An 18,939-nucleotide genomic window follows, 5' to 3' on the forward strand; every position below is an offset into this window, starting at 1 on the left:
CACCTGGTCCACACCCTGTTCTAGCACCTTCCATCTGTGGGGGAGCCCAAGCCGCTTGACTTACGTTCTCTGAGCCTGTTTTCCAACCTGTAAAGCAGACCCATCATCCATCCCCCCAGGCTCATTCCTGGTCCTTTTCAGGACTCTGCAGAAATGTTAGGCTGCAAGGAGGCCAGCCTCTTATCTGTTTTGCTTCTACTGCACATTTTCCTTCTGACATAGTCTACAGCTTACTTATTTATCTTGTTGATTGTCTGCCTTCCCATTAGAATAAAAACTCCAAGAGGTTTTTGGCTCTTTCATTCACCGCTACATCCAGGGCGCTTAGGAAAGGGCCAGGTGCTGGGAGTGAGACTAGTGTCTGCGGAGTGACTGTGGGGACCCTGAAGGGTGAGAGATGGCTTCTGCACGGTGCTCAGACCGGTGGGCGTCAGGAGGCTCGGACAGCCGGGTCAGTCCAGCTCTGCGGCACGCCCTAGGAATGTCCAGAGGAAGCCCAAGGCAGCCACAGCCCCTACAACGCCTCTGCCTGGACCCAAGAGCCCCTTCCTCCTCAGCAGCGCCACCTACAGTTGGCGGCACTGGGGTTTAGGGCCTTACTTAAGCCCGCCCACCCGCAAGGCCCCGTGTGGGTACCTGAGTCGGCCTTGACCCCGCCTCCGGCCCCGCCCCTCGGGCCCATGCCCCGCCCCTCGGGCCATCCTGGTCCCGCCCACGCGTGTGCTCACTGGTGCACTTCTTGACGTGGCTGCCCTTCTTGAGCGCGTGGCGGCTCAGCTTGCAATGGAAGTTGTCCTCCCAGAACTCGGCAAACCAGATGTTGCGCCGGTTGTTGTCCAGCGTGCGGCTGGAGAAGTAGCGGTCGAAGCCTGACGGGAACGAGCACGTCAGGACCCCGCCCCACCCCCGTCCTTCCACTTCCCGCAGGCTGAGCCGGCCCTGGCGGGAGCAGCGGGGCGGGAAGAGCCCGTGCTCCCTACTCAGGGCCCAGCCGGAAAAAACACAACATGGAGCATTTCATTTCCTTCACAATGAAACAAGATGTATTAAATTCCAGGGGCAGCACGTATAATCTGACGACTTCTGCCTTTATGGAAGAACAGGATGAGGATGTTTCCGCTGCTCTTTACCCACCAAAACGCTAATGTGCAGCCTGAGAAAGAACCACCTGGGATCCTGAGACTAGAGTAGAGAGGCCACGGGGGGCGGGGGCAGGGGGGGACCCAGGGGGGCGGGCGCCCAATCCTGGCAGCACCAGCTCCCTAGTTCTGAAGAGACAGACCAGAGAGTGCGGGGTCCCAAGGCCAGAAGGGGACCTGGCTCATCTCCCCTCAAACCCAGAACTTGCCCATCCCCGCCAGGGACAGCCTCCCCACAAGGCTCCGAGGAGCCCAGCAGCCCGGCTCTAAGCCCAGCTAAGCCCAGAAGGACCAGGGACAGGCTGGGCAGCCGGAGGGTGACTCATACCTTCTTTCTCTTCCCAGTGCCCCCTCTGCCTCCCATGCCTTGTGCACAGTGGACTGAGCTGCTGGGTCTGGCCCAGTGGAGGCTCAAGGACTGTGTGTCGGGCTGTAGGAGAGGTGCTGGTGCTAGGGACTAGCTTAGAGCCGACTTTCTCTACCTTGACACCCATGACCCTGGGCCCTATCACTGCTGTGGGCCGTCCTGTGCCTTGTGGATGTGGGGCGGCAACCCTGGCCTCCACCCACTGGATGCCAGAGCAACACTCCCCAACTGTGACAACCAAAATGTCTCCAGACATTGCCAAATGTCCCTGGGGGCTCAAGATCAGCCCAGATGAGATCCACTGCTCTAAAGCTTTCTCTAATGTCCCACAGAGAAAAAGGACCCGTTGGGCAAGTTCTGGGTTCAGACCCCGGTTTGGCCACTTAATAGCTGGTGGGTGTCACTTACTGCCACTGTATGTCACTTCATCTCTCTGAGCCCTAATATAGTCACTTAAATGTGGATACAGGCTTCTTGTGGGGTTGCTGGGAAGAGCGGATGAGGTGTCTGGAAGGGGCTGGCATTTGTGGGTACCAACCAGAGGGACTGTTATTTTGTGTTGATTATGGCTCGAGGCTGGGGGGGGGGTGTGTGCAAGTTTCTGCTGCCTGCGCTCCCTCTGCCTCAGGGACAACAGAGGACGCTGCTGTGTGGCCTTCAGCATGTCCCTCCCCTGCTCAGGCCTTGGTCTCTTGGAAAGTTTGGTGGAGGCAGATGCCTGCAGGCTTTTCCAGTTCCATCAGTGCTGGGTTCTGCTGACTGGAGCCAGAGCAGGGAGAAGCCTGGAGGACGGTGAGGTCCCTGCCTGGCTGGGCCATGGCGTTAACAGGAATTTCACACCCAGAGCAGCAGAAGGACGGAGAAAGGGACACAGGGCAGGCCCAACCCCAGCTGCCCACTGGCAGCTCCCAGACTCCTTCTGGAAGAGTCCTCGCTTCAGGCAGGGCAAGGGCCTCGCCCTTTGGGAGACAAGCTGGGAGATGGAGAAGGGATGGAAATTCATGGGGGCGAAGGAGGGTCCTTGAAGGACGAGGCTTTTTTTTTTTTTTTGTCTTTTTGCCTTTTCTGGGGCCGCTCCCACAGCAAAGGACGAGCCTCTTGTACAACCACACACCCGAAATAGCTGAGACAGGTGGCTCTGAATCTTGCTGGGTTCAGTGTGGCCAGAAAGGCCTTCCAGTCCAGAACCCGAGCAGAAAGAAGCCGTGAGCCTGGGGGAGGGACGACAGGACAAAGAGCTGGAGCAGAAGGGCATGGGGGACAAAAAGAAGGGGCTGCAGAGGGGACTGACAATGGTGCTGGGTGGTGAGGGGCCTACCTCGCACGGACATCCTCTTGGGGAGGATGGTGACAGCGCCCTCCGCCACCTCCTCCAGGTGCAGCACGGGTGCGATCTTGGAGCCCCAGCTGTCCGAGCCCATCCAGAAGAAGTGGCCCGTCTGGTTGGCCTTCCGCGCCGCCTCCAGCACACGCCTGCGGGAACACGCGCCAGCGCAGCCCAGCCGTGTCTGTCCGCGCAGCTGCACTCCCACCCCGGGGCAACACCTGTGCCCCTTGCGGCCCGTGCCTGGATCCCCCACTCTGGACCCACATGAGCCCAGGGCCCTTGACACCCAGGCCCGTACCTTCAGGCCCCAGGTTCCCTGCTGCCTGGGCCCGTGCCTGACCAGAGACGCATGCACCCCCACTCACCCATACTGCACCCTGCCTACAGGCCCGGTGCGCTCCCCTAGTGCACCCCTGTCCCTGCAAAGACCACACCTGTTTCCCTAGCCTTGGACCTACCCCTTTCTGACTCAGGCCCCCAGAACTATATTCGCCTGGGCTGTGCCCTCTCAGTTCATGCCAGCCTGGTCCTAAGCAGAGACCCACAGCCCTTGGCCTCTTCTCACACTTATATCCACTGCTGCACATGCACACACACACACACACACACACACACACACACACACACACCTCTCTTTCTCTCTCTCTCTCTCTCTCTTCTACCCCCTCCCCCTCTACACCCCACCTCCTCCTGTGCCAAAAGTTCACGGGCTTCAAAGAGCTGCCCCCACACCATGCTGGCTGGATGTAGGGGCAGCCAGGCTCACAGTGACAGGGGTCCCCATCAGGTCAGGGGCCCTGGAACCCAGCACAGGGCAAACCCAGGAGGTGCTCAGCCAGTACTTAAGGAATGTTTGAACTAAGTGGGCCCTCAAAACCATCTGGAAGGAGAGAAACAGGAAGGACTGGGCAGAAGTTCCTCAACGCAGCTCATTCCGCAGGGAGAGGCTGAGCTCAGTAGGCTGGCAGCTGGCTCAAGGTCACCCAGCAAGTGAGAGGCTAGGATTCTAGAAACTGGCCAGGCCATCCGGTTCCCAAGGCCAGGACACAGACTCAGGGCTTGGGGTGGCTGCTGTGCTGGAGGTGGCCAACTGGGGCAGGAGAGCCGGGGGCTGCCAGGGAGAATTCCAGGCCCCGAGGCTACACCTTCCCTCCTCTGTCACCTCCTGACTCTCTGCATTCCTGGCCCCCCAAACCTGCTGTGGCCCTGCAGGGCCCACTGTTCTCAGAACCCAGAGCACAGCCCTTTCAACACCTGCCTGCATCTGGCCAGCCCGCAATGCCCACAGCACCCAAGCCTCCATCTCTGCAAAATCCCCTGCATTTCTTTTTACCCCCGTTCACTTCTGAAAATGCATGTGGATTTCCAGAAATGCCCCCTCCACACACACCCCAACAGCTGGTCTGAGGCCCTGCCCCCTCTCCCCAGGTGCCTCTTCTCTGGGACACGGGGCCAGCGTGGGGGTCCATCTGCGCTGCCAGGAGGCTTGGGGCTGGGGGACTGGTAGTGCTGGGCTTTGGCAGGGTGGGGGCAGGAGTGCGGGGCCTGTGACCAGAAGAGGAAAAGAGCTCAGAAAGCACCACTCCCACCCCCGTTGCCAGCTGATCTGTGGCAACAGGACAGTACAGAATGTAGGGGAGCTGAAAGCTCTGAGGGGTCAGGAGCAGCACCTCTCAGCTCTGAGGGAGGTGTCAGGTGCACTCTGAAGCACTCCCTGCCACCCCCAGGCTAGAGATTGAATTGGAGCTGCAGCTGCTGGCCTAGGCCACAGCCACAGCAATGCCAGATCTGAGCCTCGTCTGTGACCTAAACCACAGCTCACAGCGACGCTGGATCCTTAACCCACTGAGTGAGGCCAAGAATGGAACCCACATCCTCATGGATACTAGCCAGGTTCTTAACCCGCTGAGCCACAACGGGAACTCCTCAGGGGTCACTTTTGAGTTTCCGACCTGTGACTTGGGACCCAGGACCAGGTGTGCAGAGAGGTGGGCTGGTCTGCAACTTCTGCACCACTTGGTTCTGGCACCACCTGCCCCCACTCTGCAGATGTGAAGACTGAGGCCCAGGGAATGGACGATACTGTCCACTCTGAGTGTGTGCCTAAGACAGGCTAGAACCTCAGCCCGGCCTCTTCCCACTCCTCCGAGCTCACTAAGGGAAGAGGATGGGGGCTGAGAGGTGGTACACCCACTAGCGCCAGCTCTAAGCCCTGTATGCACATTGCTGCATTCAGTGCTCAAACAACATGATCAAGCAGGCATCATTAGCTCCTTTTCTTAAAACAGAAAAGAGGCCCAGAGAGGCTGAGAAACTTGCTTGAGGTCACACAGCTACTGGGACAGAGAGCAGGGCTAGAACCTAGGTGTTTGGGCCCAAGCCATGGCCTTGACCCCTCTGTTTAAGTACCTGCTACCATCCCCAGCTGGTAGAGTGGATGCACGAAGCAGGGACCCAGCCCCAGGGTCTCCCCACCACACACTCCCTGCGTGCCCCACCTCTCTGACCCAGGATGGGTCAGGCTTGCCTAGGAAGGTCTCTAGCAGGGGTCCCTGGATCCAAGGCCCGCCCCCCACTGCCACCTGCCCTCACCTGATGTCGTCCTCGTTGGCAAAGATGATGACTGCCCTGGCGTTTGAGGTCTCCAGGAGGCGCCGGATGATCTTGTCAAACTCCCCGGGCTTGGGCTCCCGCGGTATCTTGACTGACTGGGCGATGCACACACCCCCTGTGGAAAGGGCATCAGTCTCTCCCCCAGCCACACTCCCAGGGGCTCCCACCATCCTCCAGCCCGACGCTAAGTTCCCAGGTCCCACTTTCTGGGCACAGGCTCTAAAGTCAGAAAAGCCATAGTGCAAATTTCGGTTCTGCCACTCAGGCCTGGTAACCCTGGACTTGTCACTTAAGTTCTCTGTGCCTCAGCTGCCCATACATAAAAAGATCACTAGCAAGAGGCAATACGGCATTGTGCTTAAAGTTAGACTGCCTGGGTTCCAATCTCAGTTCTGCTCCTTAAGGCTGTGCGATCTCAGGCTGGTTACTGAACCTCTCTGTGCCTCAAATATATCATCTATAAAGTTAAGGTAATACTACTATCTATTTCATAAGGTTGTTGTAAAGCTAAGTGCTCAGAACAGAGAAGAGGTTTGCCCAAAGCCACACAGTTCCCTGCCTACTGGGGTGCAGAGTGTGGGGCCTCCAGGGAATAAAACCCCCAAGACATCGGTGGCAGCAGAGTCGGGGCTCAGCTGATGGAAAAAAGTGAGGGATCAGTCTTTTTTTTTTTTTTGGCTGCGCCTGTGGCATACGGAAATTCCTAGGTCAGGGACTGAACCCGAGCCATAGCAATAATCCAAGCCACAGCAATGACCTGAGCCACAGCAGTGACAACTCCAGAACCTAAACCCGCTGAGCTACCCGGGAACTCCCCTGATGAAGGCAGATCCTTTACCTAAGACCATTCCCCTCCCCTGGGTCTCAGCCTCAATCGGGACCCCTTTGGGGCCAAGCCAATGCCTCAAACCATCTACCTTGGCTGGGCACCTGGCTGCTACCCCAGGTTCCCCTCTCAGTCCAGGCTGGGGTCACCTGAGCCTTCTGCACAGACTGTACACCCTCTGTGGGGACGGGCCGCAAGGGGCTTGCAGTGCAAAGGGGACACAACCACCCCACTGCCCCATGGGGAAAAGCACCAGTGCCCAGCTCCATCCAAGGAGGGCCCTCTGCTCCTGGGCGTAGGTGGCAACCAGGGAAGGCTGCCCGGAGCGGTGACCCAGAGCAGAGTCTTGGCAGGAGGCGGCAGAGAGCATTGCAGGAGAAGGAGGTGCTCACATTAGCAGGGGGGCTTCGGTGTGCTGGCACCTCACACCTCACACGTGGCTGGAAGTAGCTCCTGTTCTCTGCAGCAGGTAAGGCAGCCATGGCCCTGTGCCCCCACCCTGACCAGCACCCACCCCCCTTACTTTCTGCCTCTTCCAGGCAGGCCAGCCTCATGCCCTGTGAGACACCCAGAGCACAGGAGGCGAGAAGGGTGACCAGGTGCTCGGAGGGGGCAGAAAAGGAGAGCAGAAGGGAGGGACCGGGGGCAGGACGGGGCCCTCGGGTCCCTGGTCACAGAGAGTGCCCAGGGAGCCAGCCTGCTGCCCCGGCGCTGGCCCTGCCATCACACGGCCGGCAGACACTCAGCTCCCAGCTAAACCAACATATGGTTCCTTTCCAGTTAGAAAATGGGCCAACGGCGACATTTCTGCCCCCATCTGGGGAGACAGATGGACACGAGGGGGAGGCTGGGCAGGGGTTAGGACAGGCCACCTGGCTCGGGAGGGAGGAGGGGGCACAGGGGAGGGGGCACCGCACGGGGGGTAATTGTTCCCCAAGAGGGAGAAGCTCTTAGGTTAAGTCATATTTCTGGGCGGTGCTCCCCTAAGAAGTTCCAGTGGGTGGTCCGCCTGACCCCAGGGGGTGTCACACACGTTGCATTGTGCTGGCGAAAGAGGAAGTAACCACAGCACTGCTATCCAGACCGCGACCGGGGCTGGGGCAGACCGTTCCCACCGCAGGGTGTGGAGACCGGAGGGGAGCTGGGGTTCTGCAGTGCTCAGCACTAGGGGACCTTTCTCAAGTGCGTAATGCACGCTAAATAGCGTTCTGCACGTTTGCATGGATTCCCTCATGAGCAGCACGGCTCCAACGTGTAGATGACAACACTGAGGCACAGAGAGGTTAAGTGGCTTCCCCAAGGTCACGCAGGCAGTTGGGGAAGACCAGGGTTTGAACACAGGCCATCAGGCTCTCATGACTCCTTCAGTCCGTCCAGTGTGTCACAACCAGCCACGTGGAGTCAGGAAACACGGGGGGCCTGTAAGCACACCCATGGAGTAAGTACCCACTGGTGTCACTGGCACAGTGAGGCACTGATGGCGTCACTGCCGAGAGTCAGCTTGGCGGCTCAGGGGACCTCAGCACAAGGACTAAAAGGCTGCTTTTAGTCTACAGGATTCCAGTAACAAGTGGCACAGCATCTGCCTCAGCAGCCCCCCCAGGCCCCCTGCCACAGCCAGAGAGAACTGGAGTGGCCTGAGAGAGACCTGCAATTAGTGGGTGCCCACTGCATGCCGGCACTCAGTGAATCCTCACAGCACCTGGGGCAGGTGTGAACAGCCCCATCTTACAGATGAGGAAACTGAGGCTCAGAGGTGCTAAGTAGCCTGATGGAGGTCACACAGCTGGTCAGTGGGACTACCATCCAGCTCTGCTTCCAGAGCCTCACTCAGGCAGAGGAAGGGAAGGCCCTGGTCACTGGGTCTCTGTTAACCCCACCTCCTGCAGCCAAACACCCCTGGGGAGACGCCAGGTCACACGCCAAGCCCGCCCACCCTCCTGTGTCCAGCCCCTGCCTCTGCAGCCTCTCACCGTGGGGACCACAGCTCACACTCCCCCAGGACGCCCTCTCCTAATTCCTGCCAGGACAGGCACTGCTCTGCGCCTTACTCCTTTGCCCCAATAAGAACCCATGAGTCCGTAAGGAAAACGAATGCAATCAAGTTAAACTCATGCAGCGAGGACCAAGCCCACATGCTCTCTGTGCACAGAGGCCAGAGATCCAGGCACAGGGTCATGAGAAGGGGGTCAGGGGGAACCCCGGACTCCTTCCTGCCCTCCAGGCCCTCCTGGGTCCCCCTTTGGCAAGCTCCTCCTCCCACACTCAGCCCTGGTCCCCTGGCAAGCGCAGGCTGCGGCATGCCAGCTGCAAGCTCCTTGTCCAGCCAGCCAGCACCTGCGCGCAGGGCCGGGGGCAGGAAGCCTCAAGCATTGACAAGCGCATCTGAGCCTGTGGGTGGCAGGGACCTCAGAGAGCTCCTGGCCCAAGCGCACAGGGAGCTGGGAAGCTGAGGGCAGGTGGCCTCAGCGTCTAGAATCCAGGCCAGCCCTCTGCCCGCTGCCCATCCCCCATGAGCACCCCACCCATCCCACTGCAATGGCCCAGGGCCTGCCCACTCTCCACACTGTCCCCTGGCCCTGGGCCAGCCCACCCAACACTGACTTAGCCTCAGTCTCATTGCTCAAGGCCCTGCTCTGCTACGACAAAGCTGGACGATATGATCGAGGGGTCCATGAGAACCCTTTTGGGGGCTGTATGGCGACATCCAGTGAAGGTGGGACGTGACAGCGTGTCCCCTTCCACGTCCACGTCCTCCCCAGAGAAACTTCATAAGGGCGCGAGTAGCCATGCCCAAAGACGGTCACTCGGCACTCTGAACCAGCCAAAAAACAGAAACCACCTTCATATCTTACAACAGAAGAAGGGCTAAACCGTGGTGTGTTTGCACAGTGGAATATTATGTAGCGAGGATTCATAAAACAGCTCTCACATCTCAGCATGACGAAATCCTGAAACTGCACAGTTGACTGTAAAGCAAAGTGAGACAGGATCGGTCCTGTTTATGTGGCATTTAAAGGCCACATGTGATAGGACCTATTACCTAGGAACACACAGGCACATGAGCAAAAGCTGCAGGAAGGCAGGAGATTCTGCCTGCCGTCTTCACTGTGACCCCCCCAGCGCCTAGAGCTGTGCCTGGTACACACGAGGCACTCCACAAATGCTCGCTGAATGACTAAACAAGGACAAGAAGGAAACCCACGCCCTTCAGAGTCACGGTAACCTCTGGAGGTGGGGATGAAACCAGACTGAGGCTTCCATGGGTGGGCCTCCAGGAAATCCCTGTTTCTCGTCTTAAAAAAAAACCATCAGAAGCAAACATGGCAAGACGTAAACACATGGTGAACATGGACCCAGAACCCAGGCCAGACCAGACTTCCTGACAGCAGTGACAGTGAGGGCGTTCTGGTCCCCGTGTGCTGGAACCTCCTTTGTCCATCTGTGACTCAGGCCTCTCGGCCACTCTGGGCCCGAGCGCATCCAGGGGAGGTGCGTGGGGACCCTGCCTGGACTGCCCTTCCCCTGCCGGCCATCTGGCTCCCAAAGTCCCACCTTCCCCGAGGATGGGCTCTTCCCCAGCCAGCCCTCCCCTGACGCTGGAACCCTGTGCTTCCACCAGGCTCCAGCACCTGCCAACTTGAACTTGACATGGAGTCTCCATTCGCGGAACTCGACATGACTTTCCTGTTGTGTCTTGTGGTCTCTGTGCCCTTTCCATTTGTGCTTTGCTGGCCTTGCCCAGTGTTCTCTGGGTCCAACGGATGTACCTGTGTCCGTGTCTGCCTGCAGCTGCCTCCCCCAGGGCAGGCTGGCCCTGCATGTTCATTCATTCATTCATTCATTCATTCAAGAAATGCCCTGCTCCACTCCTGGCATATTCAGTCCTTAGGAAATCATAGCAAGGCCCCTTCCTAGGAGGCTCACGGTCTGGTTGGGAAGCGAGACTGGAAGAGAGAGCGACCAGCCCAAGAAGGGTGCCAGGAGGAAGGCCCACTGGGCGCCAGGCCCACTGCACGCTTCCCCAGACGCTACACCTCCAGCAATGCTCCGGGACCCACATGCTCCACTGCTTTTCCTTCACTGAGTCAACAAACGTTTACTGGCAGCAGCCTCGAGGACAGAGCCCTAAACCCATGCAGCTGCTTTGCAGGGTGGGGGTGGGGAGATAGGGAGGTCAGGCGGTCAGAGCCGAGGGATGGAGGGAGGCTGGAGGGAGGCTGGGGGTGCTGGCCCCACTCTGCCAGGCAGGTGAGCACAGGTGAGCAGCTGACAGAGGCGGAGTTGCACTCTGCTCTGACATTTCTCCAGGAGCTGCTGCCCTGCCTGAGAGCCGGGAATTGAAACCACCTTGGACTCATAAATCCTACCCTCCAGTGAGAGATCACTGCTGAGATGACCTGGTTTTTCCATCGTCCGCTGCCTGGGACGGTCCACACTCGGCTCCCTCCATCAGCACAGACGTCCACAGAGAGCTTGTTTGAGGTCTGCGCCTCGGTGACACAGCATCACACAAAGCGCGATCACGCACCTGTGCTCAGCTCCCTCCCCCTGCACCTCCCTCCACCTGCCTAAGTAGGTCCTCTCCACCCGCTCCAGGCAGCCCCAGGTCCCCCACCTCCATGCCTGCCAGCCTGTGGGCGGCCCAGGGAAGCAGGAATGAAAGGCCTCCAACGGGAGCAGCCTGCTTCTGCCCCGCTTGCCCCAGGTAGGGACAGTCAGGGACCTGGGCCCCTGTTCCTTCCCAGCTCTCAGCCCCACCCTCCGAGCTGGGGAGCCCCTCCCCGCCTCCTGCAGCCTCTCCCTCACCTGGAGACCTGCTCACGCCAGGAAGCAGCTGGGCAGCCAGCTTGAAGGCAGGGGACAGCGAGGGCACGAGAAAGGGCACCGCGTCCTGGCCTCAGCCCCGGGACGCAGTGCCCACCCCTCCTGCTGCAGCACCGGGCCCTGGATCGCATTCGGCAACCCAGGCTGCTCCCTCCGCCCAAGTGGCCCCAGGCTCTGGGCCCAGACTGGGTGCAGGGGGAGAAAGGTCCTCCTCCAGGGCTTGGGGCAGCTGCCCTGCAGCCCAAGAGCGCAGGGGGCGGCGGGGCACCCCCCAAACCTGGCAGCTCGGCAGGAGGCAGGAGGTAGGAGGTCTCTTCTGCTCCCTTGTCCTTTTTCTTTCTTTTTTTGTCCTTTTAAATTTAAAGCAGGAGAAAAACAATGAAAGACAAATCCTAGGAAATCAAGTGGAAAAAATCTACATTAGGGCAAAATGTGAAGGCAGCAAATTGCAACACTGAGGGAAAGTGGGGGTTGTTACCCAACCCGAGGGGGTCCCCCAGGCTCCTCGTCCCTGGCAGAGAAGAGGGTGGTGGAGGGGGAGGCGAGGCGGAGGCCATGTGGCCTCACACACTCACATCACGCTCTCTCATACACACACACACTCACACACACTCACACTCACAAATCACACACTGTCCCTCACACACACTCACACATCACACCCCACACACACACTCACACATCACACTCTCACACACACACTCACACACACACACACACACTCTCCCACACACAGTCTCACACTGTTTCTCTCACAGGCACGGTTCTTTCTCTCTTCCTCCTCCTTCCGTCTCCAAAAGCCAGGCCCCATCCCCAGATCTGCTCTCAGGAAAGGGCGCAGGGGGTCAGTGACTAACAGCGCTGCGTTTGTTTACCACCAGCAGCGGAATCTTTGTCTGAATAAATGGAGCCGTGCGGACAGCAGAGCAACTGCTGGACGGGTGTCTGAGGTCGGGGCGTCCAGGGTGAGGGGCTGCGGCCAGGGAGGGGCTGCACTCCAGCCAGCTCCAGATCCAGCTGCCTCTGGGGCTCCGCCCGGTTCATAGCCACCACCCCCTTCCGCTCAAGCCTGAACCCAGTCCCCGCCGTCCAGGGTCCACTCCAGCCTCCTAAAGCACACACCCCTCTGCCTGCAACTCTTGGTGACTCCCGTGTGTGTATGCGTGTGTGCATGCGTGTGTGTATGTGTGTGTGTGAGTGTTAGAGTGAGTGTGTGTGTGGTGAGTATGTGTGTGTGCGCGTGTCAAAGTGTGTGCGTGCGAGAGTATGAGGTGAGTATGTTGTGTGGTGAGTATGCCTCTGTGTGTATAGTATGAGTATGTGCGTGTGTGTTTGCACGCGCATGTGTGAGAGAGTATGGGAGTGTGTGAGTGACAGAGTATGTAAGGGTGTGTGATATGTGTATTCGAGTGAGCGTATGAGCCTGTGAGTACGCACGTGTGAGGCCAAATATGCGTGTGTGAGCATGTGTGTGTATGTGCATAAGTGTGCGTGTGTGCATACGCATGTGTGAGTATGCATGTGAGTGACTGTGTGTATGAGAGTGTTGTGAGAGTGGGTGTGAGAGACCTCGGGGCTGCCCCTCCTCAGCTCTGCCACATGCAGCCTCACCCCAGGCCCCCAAGGAATCCGCCACCCGACAGGCGGGCACAGAGGCTGCTGGCTCAGGCAGGGGGGCCCCAAGGGGCTGGGGTGACCCTCTGGCACCCTCGAGGCCCTTCCTTTGCTGGGCTCCGGTATGTCCTCCGTGTCCATGTCCGTGTCCCTGCACCAGGCCTCTCGAACCTGCACGCAGCCCCCCCACCGCCCAGGACAGGCAGCAACCCCCAACCCACACCGGCCAGACCCAAACAGCCAAGCCGCGAGTGCCCGACTGGCAGGCACAGGAGGCCAGCGGGGCAGAGGCTCTGCAGGGATCCAAGGCACCACCTCCTCTGGAGACCTCCCCGATCCCACAGCCCCCTGTGACTTCTCCTTGGAGCCACACCTGGTCACACTGAGCGCCAGACGTCCGGGGGCACAGGCTCGGGCCTCAGGGTGGCCCACAGCCAGCGCCTGCCCTGCAGGACTCACCCGCAGCTCTGAGCACACAAGGGGGCGTCAGGCACCAGGACCGCCCCCCTCCATCCTGCCTTCTCCTGAGAGTTTACTCCACCTCGATGCACCCTCCTTGCCATGAGCGCTCAGGAAGGGACACCAGATGAAGCCCTGTCCCCAGGGACAGGGTGCTGGGCAGAAGCTGGGGCCTTAGCCTGGAAGCCCAGGGACGGTCCAGGGCAGAACCCACAGTCTTTGTCCTGAACGCTCTCAAGGCACCACCTTCCCCACCGCCCACATCACTCCCAGTCCCCCAGTCACACAAACAGACACACTACACACTCGAGCCCCAAAGCACACATGGGCTGGAGCCCACATTCACTTGCTACTTCTCTCTGTCACTTAGGAAGATAGTGTGACAATCTCTACAATTCTAACTTAAGACCCTCTGTTAATGAGACCTGCGTTGACATGACGCTGTCTCTGAGCTGACTCAGGAATTACGGGACGCGTGGCCTCAGGCACTGGTGCAGGGGGCCTGGCTGCGGAGTACTGACGGGGTGGGGTGGTGACTAGTGGGGAGACTGCTCACCCCCATGGAGAACTGGGCAGGACCTGCAGGCACAGGGTGCTGGCCTGCTGTGACACCTGGGCTGTCTCCGCACAGGTGGGTCCAGGCCCCATCTCAACCACCCATGTGATAAAAGCCAAGCTCCCCGACCTCTCTGAACCTCCACACCCACATCTGTGAAATGGGACCCCACCATCCCCACTCCCCAGAGAGCAGGGCTACGGTGAGGATTAAAGGGGGCACCTGCGGACAGGCCCCCCCACCACTGGGGGCCATTCTGGGGAGGGGCCAGGCTGTGGGGGACTAGGCCAGGCAGCTGGGGCTCAGAGCATCTGAGCGGGGACACTGTCCCCTCCCCTGAGGCGGAAGCACTGGGCAGCGCGGGGTGCTCAGAGCTGCATTATTCATGGCACTTGGCTCTGAGCAGAGGGAAATTTGCTGAGTGATCAACCTAACATCTTAACACAAACCCATTTAGGCAAAACACCTTTGAAGCGAGAAAAGCAGAAGAAAAGAGAGAGAGAAAGAAGCAAAGGTATCTGGAGGCAGGTGGTGGCAGGAGGGGACAGGGGGAGCAGAGAGATGGCTGGTTCCCAGCCCCCACGCCAGCACCCCCCTATTCTTGGTGGCCATGCCAGGCCTTCCTCAACAGAGGGGATCCCACCCATTCCTCAGAGTCGGTCCAGAGACGGAAAGGAGTCCGCCTGAGGCTCACACAGCACATCAGGCCAGGACGGCTGAGTGTGAGTTCTGAGTCCTCTGCTCTTCAAAGCCACTTTCAGAACAAGACCCCTCAGCTCCAGTGACATACCTGGATCACGTGGCAGCTTTCCGGCCCCTTCCTTGGCCTCACAACGCCACACGCCATGGCGAGGCCACTTTCTCCAACGCAGCGCAAACTCTGCCACCCCAGAGCCTTTGCCGGTCCCTCTGCCAGAAATACCCACCCTTCTTCTCTACTTGTGACCCCCCCGACCCCCGCTGCTGCCCCCAGCCCCAAGCTCCATCTCTCCACCCCAGATCCTCTGCCCAGTGAGGCTCATCGCTGCCCACCCAGGCTGTCATCTCTTCTCTGGAGGCCCCCGTCCTCCACCCGTGCTGCCCCGGGTTTGCAGCTCCTGTGCTTCAGGGATAGAGCCAGGCTGCCTGGGTTCATCCCAGCTCTGCCACTTCTTAGTGACTCTGAACAAGTGACTCCCCTCTGGGCCTGTGACCTCACAACAGAACACGAAAAAGCGAGTTAATACACGCACCCGTGCCTGGCACATAAGGACTCAGTGTTTGCTGCTAGAACACTGTGGTCAGTTTCCTCCGGCAGCCCCCGAGCCCTTCGAGGGGAAACGGTGCCTTTCTCTTTCTTCGCCCCCGTTTCCAGCAGAGTGCCAGGCACACAGTAGGCGCTCAATCAATGTTGGTTGAACTGAGCCTAATTTCCAGCCATGAGGTCTGCCTGGCCTCTTCACCCCAGACCCCTTGGGAAGAGGAGGCAGCGCTGGGCTGGTGGTGCCCACCCCACCCCCGGGTCTGCAGGGGCATGGAGAAGATGACCTATGGTAGCTGCAGGGCAGAGCAGGAACCGAGGCTCAGCCAGGGGGCAGGGGCCGGGTTTGGGGCCGGCAGCTGGGCTCACGGTGTGGCCGGAGCAGAACAGACAGCTGTAGGCTGGGATGAAATATTTAGGAGCCCACATCCCCAGGAAGTGAAAACTGACAGGTGAAATGAAATGCTGCAATGTAATTACCCAGGCAGGCCAAGCATGTTCCCCCACCCGCCCCCAGTGGCAGGCTCAGGCCCTCCCACATGCCACCAGCAGGAGGCACCGGGTAACCAAGTCCTCTAGGACCCCGGTCTTCAGGCCCACTCAGGGGGAGGGATGGCAGGCCGCTGGGCTTGGGCTCCTCCAAGCCGACCCTTCTGATGGCAGAGGGTGGAGGCCTGGGCCCACCCTGGCACTGGAAGTACCTAGGTGAGGCCTCAGCTTCTGTGGCCAGAAAGCAGGCTGCCGACCCCCCACAGGAAGGATCAAGGTGGTGGGTGTGAGTGTGCCCCCTAAATCAGCCGTAGGGGAGGACGGGGCAAGGGGGCAGCCCCCACAAGGAGGGGAGTGCAGAGAGAAGGCAGCCTGAGCCTGCGGACCTTCGGAGGCTTTCCTGAGGCGCCGGGCTGCCCCAGGGCTGAGGGACAAAGGCCGGGGACTGAGGCCCAGACGTGGCCCTGAGCTGCAGAAGTGCTCACCCTGCCCCCAACACCTGTGCCAAGCTCTGCCAATACTGCTGAGGGAGAACTTGGGGCCCAGAGCCTGAGGCCTGATTGGCCAGACCTGGGGGTGGAGAGACAGAGGGAGGGATGGAGAGGGGAGGCCAGGCCTGGGTCCTGGGAGCAGGCTGGAGTGGGCTCGGGCATCCAGGATGGGGCAGGGTGGGGGAGTGCTCAGCTGACCTGGCCTTTCTGCAGCCCCCACCCTGCAGTCAGGGTGGGCAAACTACCAGCTGCAAGTGTCTAGGGTGGGACCTTTTTCCTAGTGAGTGACTGTGCCGTGTCACAGTGTTGCAGTCTGAGGGTACTAAGTACCAGTAGGGACTCGTGATGCTTATACTGACATTTAAAGGCGCCCCAGGTGCCTGGCTGGGCTGGGACTGCCCAGAGCTGAGCGGTCCTATCTAATATGAACCAGGGCCCAGAGGCTGGTGACCTGCCCAGGGCAGCCGAGCACGTGTCACTCACAAGACGCTGCCTGACCCGGCTCCAAGCTGGCTCCATGTCCAGGGGGCAGGCCCAGCCTCCTGGTGGTAGCTCCTGGCCCCTGGGACCCTGACCCTTGTGCACCCCAATTCTGGTCAATGACACCTACCTGTGACCCTCAGCCTGACGGGGCCCCTCCCCCAACACACCTGACTGTCCCCTCTGCCCTTGTGCCCACCCCCCCCCTTGTGCCCACCCCCCCCTCCAGACTCCTTCTCATGCCAGCTTCTGTCAGGTCTTGAGGATGGGCTCAGGCCCCCTCCTCCAGGAAGCCTTTGGAGGTGTCCCCAGGCGCCTTCTCCCCTGTGCCCGTAACCATCCCAGGGTCTCGGTCACTGCAGTAGTCCCAGGGTGACTACTGGACTGGACAGCTCTGAGCTCCAGGGAGAGGGCCCCTGCCCAGCCCAGAGCAGAGCATCCACTGACTCAGCAGTGATTTACTAAGCTCCTCCCAGTGCCAGGGCCGCCCGAGACGCTGTGGGGACAGCCGGGAACAGGACAGAGAAGAATCCTGCCCTGGAGTTCCTCTCGTGGCTCAGCGGGTTAAGAACCCAACTAGTATCCATGAGGACTCGGTTCCATCCCTGGTCCCGCTCAGCGGGTTAAGGATCCAGCATTGCTGTAAGCTGTACCTAGGTCACAGATGTGGCTCGGATCCTGCACTGCTGTGGCTGTGGTATAGGCCAGTGGCTCCAGCTCTAATTCAACCCCTCTCCTGGGAACTTCCATATGCTACAGGCATGGCAAAAAGCAAAAATAAAAAAGAAGAAGAATCCTGCCGTCAAGGAGCTGACATCCATTTATGAAGCAGACTTAGATGCTGTGGAATGAAAGCGTGAATGAAAAAATGAGTGAATGGCTAACTGACTGACTCAGAGCTGGCCTCCCATCCAGACGGCCTCTTGGCCCCACTCCAGCTGCCAGCTCCTGTCCCTCGGCCGCTCTCCCTGCCTCCCCCTCACTCCCCCGCCCCATCCTGTCTCCTGTCCTCTCTCCATCTCTCAGGCACACACCCTCCATGGTCCCTCGCAGCTCAGAAGCGCATCCTGCCACCCCCACTACCCCGATGCCGCCCTCCTCCCCTCCTCTCTCTCTCCCAGCTCTGGGGTGTCTGCAAGTTGCCTCTCTCCGACCCTGTTTCCCATCTTAAAGTGGGGCAGGCAGACAGGCTCTGAGAGATGGTAAAGGGACCCCCAACCCTTACCATGTCCCCCCTCCGACCCTTCTCCTTGCTCCCTCTCCTCTTGTTTGTCACTTTGTCCTGTTCCTTCACACACACACTACCCCCGCCCTGTGCCCCATCCCAAGGCCTCCCTCAGGCCCCAAGGCGTCTGCAAGATGGTCGTTAGCTTTCCTTCTGGCTCATTAAAAATGAGAATTTGCATAGAATATCCATATGATCATTCTGTCTACAGCAGAATGGGGCACAGATCTCATGAGTCAGGGAGGGGGGACCCAACCCGGATGAGGCCAAGCGCTCCCCCTGGCGTCTGACGCCTCAGAGGCAGCCCCTCACCCCCTCCAACCCTTTGGTGGCCTCTCTGATGCTAGGTCACCCACTTTTGTCCTCCGTACAATAGCCAGCCCAGAGGGACTGCAGTCACCCCCCTGTGTGACTGGAGATGATGGAGAAACAGGACCAGGAAGAGTGTCTTCTCCGGACCCACAGCGAGTCCCAGGCAGGGTCAGCACGACCACGTGGGCCAGCCACACACACACAGACACACACACACACACACAGACACACACACACACACACACACACACACACACACCGCTCCAGGAGGAAGAACCGCCCAGCTGCCGCTCAGGCTCCCTGCTGTTGCTCTGGGGCAGGCCCGGGAGGCTCTTCCTGCAGCCCCCTCCTCAAGGAAGCACCCCTTCCCCCAATCCCTGCCCTGCTCCCTCCAGATAATAACCATCTAGCCGGATGCAGAGATCTGGGGAGACAACTGCTCCAAATCTCTCGCTGCAGCTATATAAGCCCATTCAGACCTGCCTCGTCCCAAAAAGGATTCACAGCAGTACCCAGAAATAAACACACTTACCTAAAAGAGAAATTGCTAACAAAATCGAGGGGAAGAGGCCAGCACTTTATGGACGAGGCTTCAATCAGAGTCCAGGGACCAGCTGAGAACTGGCCATTTGTTTGCTGGGACCTGAGCCAACCAGGGCTTCCCCAGGGTCTGGCGCTGGGGTGGGCGCCTCTACCCAAGGGTGCTCAAGCAGAAGCGCCTGGGCGACCCCCGGGAACAAGCCAGGAGCAAGTCCTGGGGGCAAAGGCTTCCAAACACACCCGGGATCTGTCCCTTGTCACCACCACCCCACGTCCCAGTCACCATCCCTTGTGACCTGGAGGACAGCAGTGGCCTCCACACTGGCCTTCCTGCTTCAGGCCTGCAGCCTCTTCCCCACACAACAGCCAGAGGGACCCTGGTACACCAAGTCCACAGTGCCCTCCTCAGCTCACAACCTTCCTGGGCTCCGGTC

The 18,939-nt window shown here is 59.6% G+C and overlaps 1 protein-coding gene across 1 annotated transcript in view; it reads right to left on the bottom strand.

Moving 5' to 3' along the window:
• The window catches only part of GRM4 (glutamate metabotropic receptor 4), a 98,857-nt gene that overhangs the window by 25,133 nt on the left and 54,785 nt on the right, over positions 1 to 18,939 (bottom strand). Inside the window, 3 exon segments of the mRNA XM_021098606.1 lie at positions 729 to 869; positions 2,825 to 2,979; positions 5,426 to 5,561. Coding sequence (XP_020954265.1) covers positions 729 to 869; positions 2,825 to 2,979; positions 5,426 to 5,561 — 432 coding nt within the window.

The sequence above is a fragment of the Sus scrofa genome, chromosome 7, assembly GCF_000003025.6.
Source record: "Sus scrofa isolate TJ Tabasco breed Duroc chromosome 7, Sscrofa11.1, whole genome shotgun sequence".
NCBI classification, from domain to species: Eukaryota; Metazoa; Chordata; class Mammalia; order Artiodactyla; family Suidae; genus Sus; species Sus scrofa.